Genomic DNA, 11,954 nt, shown 5'->3' on the forward strand with positions numbered 1-11,954 from the left:
TTAATTGTGGAAAAATACAACTAAAACAGTTTTATCCTTTAGATAAGAAATCTAAAGAAAAATTTTTCAAATAGTTTTGAAGTTGAGTTTTAATGCAATTGCTAAACAAGCTAATGTTTTAATTTATATGAATAATATAATAATTATAAAAAAAAATGTCTATCTTAAAAAGAAAAATTTGCCAAACAGTTTATTTTTTTTTTTACTACTTTTAGTAAAAAAATCTGATGAAATATTTTTGTCGATAAAAAGTAAACATTTGATTAAATATATAGAGTAATAATGGATAAAATATTATAGAATATTAATAAGAATATCAATAAGAATATTTATACATATGAATATATTCTATTTATGAAATAAAAAATATTTTTCATTGGTTAATTAATACTCACTCAAATGTTAAATATCTGATAATGTATAAATCCGGTTTAAAAGTATAAATACATATTCAAGAATTTGCTCTTTGAACCGGTATGAATTAAAATAACATTATCAATAGGTCAATTTCTGTGTCATTTCCTGAAGTTTCAATCCTTGAATTGTTGGACAATCGATCGCTTAATTAGATTGCTAGAAAGATAACGAAAAGAAGCAAATTTAGTGCAATTTTAGTGTTAAAAAAAATTAATCTGAAAATAATTGAAGATTATTATCGCCACATTATGCCTGTAAGTTATATTTGAATTGTAATTATTGAACGATTTTTTTGATTCGTTCGGAAGTAAAAATGAGAAATATTCGTTTCGAGAATGCATGAAAATTTATTATTGGTTTCAGAATTGCATAGCCGATACAAGATCAATGGAATGTGTCTCAATAGCTACGTTTTATGCTGGCCGGAATATTTTCATAACCGGTGGTAGCGGTTTTTTAGGAAAGGTATTAATCGAAAAATTATTGAGATCTTGTCCTGAAATTGGACACATATTTATTTTAATGCGGCCAAAAAAAGGATTATCTATCGACGAAAGATTGAAGAAAATGTTCGAATTACCGGTTAGTAGAAAAATACTTAACAGTAATATATACGTTCTCGTGTTTTTCATAATTTATTTTTTCTTTGTTTCTAGCTATTTGATAGACTAAGAAAAGAAAACCACTCTAGTTTCGAAAAATTAATTCCGGTTCTTGGTGATATAAGCCTCGAGGATTTAGGTTTATCAAAAATCGAAAGACAAACAATAATCGAACAAGTTTCAATAATTTTCCATATAGCTGCAAATGTTAGATTCGAGGGAAATTTAAAAAAAGATATATTTTCGAATGTTCGTTCAACAAGAGATGTCTGTATTCTTGCAAAAAGCATGAAAAACTTAGTGGCAAGTAAAATTATTTTTTTTGTACTTGGATATTTTGTATTCGATGTTTATTTTAAAAAATGCATTTTTGTGCAGGCTTTAGTGCACGTTAGTACTGCATACGCACATGTTGATAAACCGGTGATCGACGAAATTGTATATCCTTCCTTAACCGATTGGAGAAATGTTATAAAAATGGTAGAATCATTGGACGAACAAATTATACAAGTATTTACTTCTAAGTAAGTCTAAGTCTTATTAGCCTATTTTTTTCAATTCCCTTAGTATAATATTAAAGTTTAATGAATGAATGTTTCGATTATAGATATTTGGGTTCAATGCCAAATACGTACACATTTTCCAAACGAATGGCGGAACAAGTGATAAATGATTATTCGAAAGATTTACCTAGTGTAATTTTTCGGCCGTCAATAGGTATATGTAAAAAAGTTGAACGCAATAAGATGAGATATGAAAAAAAGCTGATAAAAAAACTTAATAATAAAAAAAATTGTTATTTCTTTTGATATAGTGACATCAACAATCAATGATCCTATGCCTGGCTGGTTGGACAACTTTAATGGACCTGTGGCAATGATGATTGGTGGTGCAAAAGGAATATTGCGAATAATTCGTTTAGAAGCGAATGCATGCGCAGATTTTCTTCCTGTTGATTTGGCTATTAAGATTATGATCGCAGCGGCATGGAAACGAGGATTAAACACGTATAAGAGTATCATAATTTGAATATTAATCAATTAAATATTAAATTAAATTAGATTTTTGAAAATATTTATAGAATTACCAAGGATCCAACTACTTACGTTTACAATGCCACCTCTTATCAAATCCATCGCATTTCTAATAAAGAAATGATTAAAATGGGATTGAAATTAAATGAAGAAATGCCATTTGAAGGAATCATTTGGTATCCCCAGACTTTTATAACATCGAACCGTTTTCTTTATTTTGTATTGACATTGTTGATTCATGTGATACCAGCCTTGATTATAGATGAAATTCTTAAAATAACGGGTCGTCAACCGATGTAAATATACTGTTATATACACTTTTTTACAACTTTCACTCAATATTCCAGAAATTTTTTTTTATTTAATTAGGCTGATGAAACTTCATAAAATTATCTATTCACATGTAACACAATTAAGTTACTTCTTACATAATGAATGGATTTTTTATAATTTCAAAATGTTGGACATTTTGGATATGCAAGTTCCATTGGCAGAACGAGAAATCTTTAGCTATGATTATCGCAATTTTAATTTAAATAAATATTTTAAGTGAGTAAGCGAAATATGGGATGAACGAGTAAAAAAAAAACACTAAGCAAATTTTCTTTCAATAATCCTTTTCTAATTTATTTATTTATTTTTTTTTTTTTGATTAGAAATTGTTTGATTGGAGCGAAATGTTATCTTTTGAAGGAGGATCTGAATCGATTAAAAGAAGTAAAACAACATTTTAATAGGTAAACTGAACTCACTTTAAAAAAATAATTTATTCATTGGAAATTGCACCATCAATTCAACCGTGTTATCGTATCGTTCTTTAACTGCGCATTTCATTCTCTGTCTCGAATATATTCCATTCTTGAAATTTGTTTGATCAATTTCACGTTTCCATTAGCGATTACTGCATGCTAATAATCGAATTAATGGGAATCAACAAGAATTAAAAAAATAACTTAATAATCAAGATGACCAATAATTCTTGATTGCAAGAAAAGGAAAACACGAAATAAAAATCGGAAAATGCGAAATCTAGTTTAGATAATGCAATTATATATTATTGTCTTATATCATTATTTTAATATCTTTTATTTATTTTCATTTTTATGTAAGATTAATATTAGCACTTTCTTGGTTCAATTTTAAATCGACTTATCACAGAACATTAAAAATAATACAGTTATTTTTAGGATGCAATGGATCAATAGAATTTTCAACATTTGGTTAATTATCATGTTAATGTGGATACTTGGAAAAATCGGAATATTTCCATACTTTTCAAATTGAATCGCTTTCTAACCAGCTTATAATGATTTGTTTACAATCTGAAATTATTATTTAATAACGTGTGATTGGTAAGAAAATACTAGTAAAAAAAAAAAAAGAAAGAATAATTCAATAATCAATTGTGAAAAAAAGAATTTATTCATGTATTTTATTATTTTCGAAACATAATTATATTATATTTTAATATCTTCAAAACATAATTATATTATAACATTATTATACAAATAAATTCATTATTATACAAATTAATACAAATAAAATAAATTCAGAACATTATTAATCAATCTCTTTCTCTTTTAATTTATCTATTTTTTTTCTTTTTATCTTTTTCCTCCTTAATAATGCTTTTATCAACATGCATACATATTCATGTAAATGAAATTGAAAGACGTCATCAGTATCTGCGCATGCATATTTATTCATTGTACATTTAACAAAGGCATCATTAGTCAGCAGATTAGTTAATTAATTTAACGCGTAATAAATATTATAAAATATTATTAAATAAATATTAAATTATTGATTATAAATTATTGATTATTGCTACGATTTTATAAGAAAAAAAAAAATCTTATTGAGGATCAGAAATTGGAACAATTCGGATAAAAATAGACACATAAACTATCATGGGATTATCTTTAAATAAATAGGGTAAGACTATGATTTTCTTTCTAAAATCTTTTAAATCGTGAAATGACATGACACTTTCAATAAACCAGTATTGATAATTAAAATTCATTTGATTTTCATAATATTCTTGGCTATTATAATTTAATTTTTTCTATTAAATATATTTTTCATCTAATAAATAATTTGCAAAATAACAATAAGCAGTTTCCTCATTATAAACAACAAATTGTTATCACCATCTGTGTCATTCTTATTTTCTCAAATAAAACACATATTCGTGACAATCATTAAGACTGATGATAGCTATAATAGATCATCTAATCAAAACGATCCTATAAAACGATCAATCAATTAATAATACGTGTAAATAATTACACACACATGTAATAAATTACACACACGCGCGCGCGAGCATATATACAATTACATTCAATTCGTAGTTACTATTCATTAATAATAAATTTGCAAATATATAAAAAAATATTTATGAAATATTTTTTTAATAAATAAATTTTTTTTAATAAAATAATTTAAGAATATTTTTCAATATTTCAATATTTTTATCAATTTATAATGACAAAAATTTTTATTTGCAATGATAACGCAATAAAAAAATTAATTAGTTTAATTTTTTAATTTTTACTATATAATTGATTATCGAATATTTTTTTATTATTTTTACTTTTATAGTTTACTTTTAGTTGTTATTTTTTAATTCTAACTAATGAACTGAATTTCTAACTAATGAACTTTTTTAAAATTTTTTTTTTCATTTTTAAGCAAAATAAAAAACATTCTATAAAATACTAAAAATAGCTGCATAAAAAATCTGCATAACTATTGAATCTACTTACAGGTGCAATGCTTTTGTTATAAAAAGCTATGAATTAAAATAAACGAAATTCATTAAATATGACAAATAGTAGTGCAATATTCATATCTAAAAAACAAAATACCATGCCGCATTTAATTGATTTTCATTTATTGAACGACATGAAAAATATAATCAAGAAAGTTGAAAATCTTCATTTTAATAATAGAAATAATCAACATTTCCATGTAATAAATCATATTAAAATACACACATCAACTTATTCTGGTAATCAACATGGTTGCTATCAAACAAAATGTATCTCAATTTGTCAAACATTAAACAATAATGAAAGCTATGATCAAAATTATGATCAAAATTCTAATCAAAATAATTATTACGGTTATAATCACAACGACGATGACCATAATCAAAATCAGAAATCAAAAGATCTTATTGAACGAGGATCGATCAAATCGCAATTTTCTTCATTAAATCGCAATAAACCATATTGCATAAATTTAGAACACTCACAACATTTGAAAGCAAACGAAATTTTTCTCAGCGATTATGATAAAATCGATAAAGAAGATTATAAAGACATTTGATTTAATCTGTTACAAGATTTTGAAACTAATAAAAATAGTAATCAAAATACATCGCAATTATATAATTTAAAAAAGGATGTATGTATGATGACTATATTTGTTTTGTGATCAAGCATGAATAAAAAACTTAATTTAAAAGTTTTTTTTAGTTTCCAAGTCCTATAGAAAATGTTTCAAGCAATGATGTGGAAATTTCATTATTGGAAATGGTGAAGTATGGAGCATTTCAAGAAGGTCAACATGTAACAGAGCCGTGTTTTGTTCATTCACAGGAAATGATAATGAAAAATATTCCTCATTAAAGAATGATAACATAATTATTTCTAATTCGAAAAGTGAATTGAGTCATACTTATTTACCGAATTTAGCAGTTCATATGCATTCTCCTAAATGGACACAACAAAACTTAAATTACAATTTAATCGATTCATCTCAGGTAAACGATAAATCTTTTTTTATATATATTATGTTAGAAAACTCAGAATTTCCATATAATTCGTGTTTCAAATTCAGATCGACACAACATGCATACCGGTGCAAATTTCTTACTCTTTAAATTGCCCGCCATCTTCTTTAAGTCAATCTTATAATGATACATCAAATTCAAATAATTCGTATCGAACGGTATCCAGTTCTCAAATTGAGGAACGATTCGAACAAAATATAACAAATGAAAATTTATTAGATAACATTAACCAATTAATTGAAAAACTAGTTGATGATTTAAATCTATCCAAAGTCGATGAAACATATACACAAAATTCCTCAAAGAAGAACAATATAATTATTTTTCAAAACAATAATTTTGACAAAACATTCATTCATTCGAATTGTAATGAATGTAATAATTTTACAATTACGAAAACTTTATCTTGGTCAAACATACCATATGTGATATAAAATATTTCCGAAAAAAAAAAAAAACTCAAAAGATTCAAACGATTAATCCAATCGAACCTGATTATACTGTAAACATACCTATATTTTCAAATTGTTTAAAAGATGACCATAATAATATTATTAAATATTCGACGAAAACAAAAAAAGAACACAATTTTTCTCCTTCATACAATGACTCTTCATTAATCACATCTATCATTCCAAATTTGAATTTGCATGATTTTGAAAGAAAAAATTTAATAACGAATTTGAAAAACAATTTTCAAATATCAAAAACAGTTTCATTCAAAAATCAATATTTTCAACAATTATGGTAAATTTTGATTTTAATCATTGAAATTCATCGATTCTTATCCAAGATTTTATTATATTTATATATGATATATATATATATTATATATTTATATATGATTCTAGCCATTCCAAAAAAGATAAACAATTTCGATTATCGAGACTATTAAAATTACCATCTGTAAAGGCGAGTGAAAAATTAAAAGAAAAATTGAATCTAGACGAAGTGGAGAAGGCTATGATTAATTTGCTTAAAAAATCAGCAAAAACACTCGCTAAACAAGATGAAGATGGATATACGTAAAAAATCTACAATTTGATTCACTAATTTGATTTACAATTTTATTTTACAATTTGATTAACTTTTTAATTATTTGTTTCCTTTTTAATAGAAAATTGATGTGTTTGGTCAGCCATCCGAACGAACTTCTTGAAAATCTAGCCTATCTGGTACCGCTTGTAGAACATTTAAGTATAATCGCTGGAACTTTAACAATCATGAATAATCGCGGTGAGGATGCGCTTTACTTAGCTGCATTAAATTGCCCACAATTTTCTTTTGTTGCTGGATATTTAGCTGCAACAATGTTAGAGAAAGGAATCGATATCAGTCAACAATTGTATCACACTCGGATACGATTTTGCATTCTCTTTTTTTTTTTCTTTTTTTTCTCTCTTCTTGTTTTTCTTTTCTGTGATTTTATATCGATTAATTTCTTAAATAAATATCGTTTCTTAAAAATTTTATTATTTTTATAGAGCAATACTCTGATGCATTCAATCACGGCATGGGGGGATTTTTACAAAGAAGTATTAAATGAATTATTGGTTTTAAAAACAATTCAAGGAAATATGCTATTTGATTTATCAAAACGTAACTATGATGGTTCGTTTAAATTCAAATGAAATATAAAAAGACAAACTAATTATAATTTTCTTATATTTATTATTTCTTTATAGGTAAAACAGCTCTTCACATTGCGATTGAATCGCATAAGCCATTTACAAAAGGAATCACATCATTAGAAATAGTGAAATTGCTTTTAAAATATGGAGCAAATTCCAAAATTAAAGAAACGAAATATGGCAATAGTGCTTTGCATATGGCGATTTTTTCAGACTATGATCCTATTCTCATTAAGGTATTTTATTGTTTTATTTGTTGACAAATATTTAATTTAATTTTATAGACTTCCAACTTTCAACATTTTCTAATCTATTTTTTTTATATGCATACAATAGCTATTATTGGATACCTGTGCTTCCGATTTGGTAAACGCAGTTAATTATAATCATGATACAGCATTACATTTAGTTATAACTATGTCATCTAATATTTTTTCGGAAAAACAAAAAAAAGTATGTTGGTTGTTATTTAACGCTGGAAGTGATCCTAATTTGCCGAATCATCAAGGAAAAACACCGCTAGTATTTGCTAGCCTAGATGGAAAAGAAGCTATAAGACGAATTCTTTATAAAATATCATAAAGATAATTGAAAGGATAATATTATAATATTTCAATCATTTTTAATATTATTATTATATTTTTCGTTTATTATATATATACAATCTGCAACAATAAGACTTCTATTTAAGTTTTTTTATTAAAGTTTCTATTTAAGTTCTTTAATAGAAAGTATAAGTTCTTTAATAGAAAGTTCTTAAATAGAAAGTAAGTTACTTTCTATTTAAGTTTAATTGTTCATGTATTTTCTTGAAATATTCAGTTAGTTGATTCCAATAGATCATTCTTTAGTCGTTTATCGATTGCGCATAAAAAATCGAAAAAAAAATAAAATATAAATATAAGTTACGATTGAGAAAATATCATAATATTATGTAAATATTGCTTTTTCTTATCAAAATTTTATTAAAATTTAAATCATATCAATCATATAATCAAATAAATTTATTCTAAATGATAAAAAAAATGTATGAAATATATTAAAATTTTATGAAATATCTGGCAAATTCGTTATTGCAATACATTTTTTCAATATAAAATTGAACAATTATTATAAATGGATAAATATATAAAAAATTTGATTTTTCTTATATATATATATTTATAATGGACTCATCTCTAAAATGAACAGATTCATTTCATAGCTGAGTTAATACATGTTATCCTATTGAAAGTTTAGTATATGGACTGCGTTACTTACGAATTATTTACATGTCACTCAATATGAAAGCGGCATGAAACAAGTGTCCATCTTAATCCTGATGATCAACGATTGATCAGTATGTTTATTCGCTGTTCGACTTCGGTGCTAATATCATGTTACATTTTTTTCTTTAGTTTCTACCATTTATTATTTTTGTTATGCTGTAAAAATTGTGAAAATTAAAAGATAATTCCATTCCAGTGATTAATTTAAGTGAAACAAAAAAAAAAAGAAAAAATCAAGAAAAAGCAAACTAATTAAAGTATTATTTGAAATTTTTTTATTTTTAAACAACAAGCGAATAATTCGATTGTTAAATATTGTAAAACACTTTTTTTTTAAATATTATCTAATATAATCGAAAATCAAATAAAATCTACTATAGAAACGAATTTTCAAATATTTATTTTTAATATGAAATTGAAAAGAAATAAAATAAAAATGATATTAATAATAATAAATTGTATATTATTATTACTAACAACAGCATTTAATATTAGTAAACAATGTAAAATTTATAAAATGACAACAGTAAATTGTCATTGCATCGGAAACGAGGTAAATTTTATACAATTCGTTATTACGATCGAATGGAATTTAAATAGTAAGAAATATTTCGAATTTATGAAAGAATTTACTGTAAAGATTTTCTTTTACAGGAATTTTTCTTGCCGGAAGGATACAATTATGAAAATGTAACAAGTATACGAATTACATCTTGCACTATTGTAAACCTTCATTTTTCCAGTTTAACGGAAGCGAACAAAATAACAGAAATAATTGTGCAAAATATTAGTGAACGTTTGATCTTCGAACTATTTTTAACATCGAAAAAAATAAAAAAACTAAAATTATCAAAAATTCAACGAATACCATTAATTACTCATGATACATTCGTTAGATTAAATAGCATCGAAACGCTTCGTATTGAGGACACACGAATTGATAATTTTGAAGAACAATTTACTGATATAGCAATAACCAACTTTTCTATGATCAATGTTACAATTGAACGTATTCATGAGTTAAATTTTTTAGAACGAGGTGAAAGTCTATATATTAAAAATAGTGAATTTCAAAATGTTACTGGTTCATTGAATTTCGCATATTTTTCAACGGTAAATATTCTTCATTCCAAGTTTCAGTTACAAAAACCTGGTTATATATTGATCGAAGGGAATATCATTTGTATTGAAAACTGTATTTTTTCAAATTCGAGTGCAAATATAGTTGCGACAGATAGCATTAAAATAAGCAGTATTTGTGCAGATGGAAAAAGCTCTATGAGACTCTTATCAAGTAATATTAAAAGCATGAATAATCGATTGCCTACTGAAATCATTTATACAAAGAATAAAGATAAGTTAGAACATTTTTTTTACCGAAATAATACGGTATGTATCGCTGGAAATTGTAAATGTCCAAAAAGTAATGGTCAAACTATGCACTTGATAAACTTATTTCTCGCATTTACTTTTCGATATTTATTACCAATTATTATTCTGGAATCAATGTTCTTTTAATTTCATACAAAACATTTTCTTTTTTTTTTAAGTAAATATAAATCATTGAATTTTATAAATTAATGAATATTATATTAATTAATATTATTTCAAATATGCTTTTTGTAAATAAAAAATAATTTATAATAAATAATTTTATATAGTATCTTTTATTCTATTTTTCTCAAACTTATGTATTAATCTGTTAATTATATAAAACTTATATTTATTTCATATTACCATTTATCCTTAATGCATGTTTTGATTTTGATTTCAATTATTTAAAAAGATATATATAATAAAATATACTTTGTATTTATATATATATATATATATATAATATACTAATCTTTAATATATATTAATATAATATGTATAAATTTACTAATCTTGCATTACATGTTATATTTAAGTTATGTTATATTATATTTAAATACAAGTAAGTACAATACAATATTTAATATTGCATAATATAAGTAAAAAAAAAATTTATCTTTCTATTTATTTAAAATTATTTACTTATTTAATTTTAAAATTATTTTAAAATTATTAAACTACAAACGTTAGGAAAAGAAATATGTGTTGAATTGAATATTTGACAAAAAATCTCACTTAAGTTGCATAAATATTATTTAAAATTATACAAAATCAAGAAATAATGTATGTAATTTATAAAATAAAAATATAAGTTATATAGAATTAACAAATCTCTTTACAAATACATATATATATAAATTGAAAATTGAAATTATTTATGAAAAATGTTGTTAGTTGTTTTTCTATACCTATATTATGAAAAAATATTTACATAAAGTATTTCTCATATTTTATGATCAATTTTATCATTTGCACTAAATTATAATTCATCCAAAATCATGATCACTAAATGTAAATAAACCAAATATGTACTTACTTAATATACAATTAATATACGATTTAATTATTGGATAATAAATTACAAATATTGTTGCTCAACGATATCATTTATTATCATAAAAATTTATTTTTATAAAAATGGAGTTTATAATATATTTGTCTATATTTACTAACTCATTGCAAGTTATATTAGAAGTAAATAAAACTATATAATCAAAATCTAGGGAAATTAAGACCAAAATCAGAATATGAGATTTAATGACAATAAAAATCATAAATCATAATTTTTATTGATAATATTGTATATACCGAGTGACATTTGATAGCTTTAATTTAATTAATTTAATTAATTTAATTTTATTTTTTCCTTTGATTTAGGGATATAACATCTATAGGAAAATGGCATTGCTGTATAGTTATAAAAAAAGTGCGGTTAATTTTAGATTTAAGAAAGATTTAGAGAATCATATTGTGGATATCGCAGTATGAGAATTATATCTAAATTTTGCAGAAAAAGTGTTCTCTCGGTAAATTTTATTAAATATATATAATTACCGAGCATAATAATATATATAGAGTATAATAGTTGCATAAAGAAATTGTAACATATATTTTTTCATTAACTATATATATAATTATTTTTTGTTTTTACTATAAGCTGTCAAAAGATAGTAGATTTTCTCACGATTAAAAAAAAAATTTTTTTTATAAAATTCACATTGCTAATGATTCTACTATATATGGTGTTGCATTTTTATTTCATATTTATTATAATGTCTATATTATTGTTCATTTTTTTTAATTTTAATGTTTTTTTTCATTTTTTATTA

At 23.6% G+C, this 11,954-nt stretch overlaps 3 protein-coding genes and 1 pseudogene across 11 annotated transcripts in view; 3 read left to right on the top strand and 1 right to left on the bottom strand.

The window, feature by feature from the left end:
- The window catches only part of LOC122720754 (dynein axonemal intermediate chain 7 homolog), a 46,405-nt gene extending 37,456 nt beyond the window's left edge, over positions 1 to 8,949 (bottom strand). For all 9 annotated transcript variants that reach the window (XM_043947677.1, XM_043947674.1, XM_043947678.1 and 6 more), the window contains exons 1-2: positions 8,744 to 8,949; positions 396 to 573 (exon numbers count right to left, since the gene is read on the bottom strand). The gene's annotated coding sequence lies outside the window, so the exon portion shown is untranslated. The remainder of the gene's footprint in view (positions 1 to 395; positions 574 to 8,743) is intronic.
- Positions 532 to 3,543, top strand: LOC122720755 (fatty acyl-CoA reductase 1-like). The gene is made up of 10 exons (XM_043947683.1): positions 532 to 671; positions 781 to 999; positions 1,074 to 1,322; positions 1,398 to 1,543; positions 1,627 to 1,736; positions 1,834 to 2,026; positions 2,101 to 2,349; positions 2,423 to 2,602; positions 2,710 to 2,790; positions 3,241 to 3,543. The coding sequence occupies exons 1-10, from the start codon at positions 666 to 668 to the stop codon at positions 3,335 to 3,337; spliced, it is 1,530 nt and encodes a 509-aa protein (XP_043803618.1). The 5' UTR covers positions 532 to 665; the 3' UTR covers positions 3,338 to 3,543.
- Positions 4,829 to 8,065, top strand: LOC122720792 (annotated as a pseudogene).
- Positions 8,950 to 9,160: 211 nt separating the features above from the next.
- Positions 9,161 to 9,955, top strand: LOC122720758. Its single transcript, XM_043947705.1, has 3 exons — positions 9,161 to 9,304; positions 9,406 to 9,790; positions 9,886 to 9,955. The coding sequence occupies exons 1-3, from the start codon at positions 9,161 to 9,163 to the stop codon at positions 9,939 to 9,941; spliced, it is 585 nt and encodes a 194-aa protein (XP_043803640.1). The 3' UTR covers positions 9,942 to 9,955.
- Positions 9,956 to 11,954: the final 1,999 nt, after the last annotated feature.

Source organism: Apis laboriosa, unplaced genomic scaffold (assembly GCF_014066325.1).
Source record: "Apis laboriosa isolate Shangri-la unplaced genomic scaffold, ASM1406632v1 scaffold1321_cov151, whole genome shotgun sequence".
Classification (NCBI taxonomy): Eukaryota; Metazoa; Arthropoda; class Insecta; order Hymenoptera; family Apidae; genus Apis; species Apis laboriosa.

What these genes read in the sequence shown, in the direction of transcription:
- LOC122720755 (XM_043947683.1), top strand. An exon ending in AAAGCATGAAAAACTTAGTG is followed by an intron (nt 1,323 to 1,397) that starts GCAAGTAAAATT and finishes ATTTTTGTGCAG; the next exon opens with GCTTTAGTGCACGTTAGTAC. An exon ending in TGGAAACGAGGATTAAACAC is followed by an intron (nt 2,027 to 2,100) that starts GTATAAGAGTAT and finishes AAATATTTATAG; the next exon opens with AATTACCAAGGATCCAACTA.
- LOC122720758 (XM_043947705.1), top strand. Translation starts at nt 9,161, where the DNA reads ATGAAATTGAAAAGAAATAAAATAAAAATGATATTAATAATAATAAAT. An exon ending in GTCATTGCATCGGAAACGAG is followed by an intron (nt 9,305 to 9,405) that starts GTAAATTTTATA and finishes TTTCTTTTACAG; the next exon opens with GAATTTTTCTTGCCGGAAGG. An exon ending in GTTAAATTTTTTAGAACGAG is followed by an intron (nt 9,791 to 9,885) that starts GTGAAAGTCTAT and finishes CTTCATTCCAAG; the next exon opens with TTTCAGTTACAAAAACCTGG.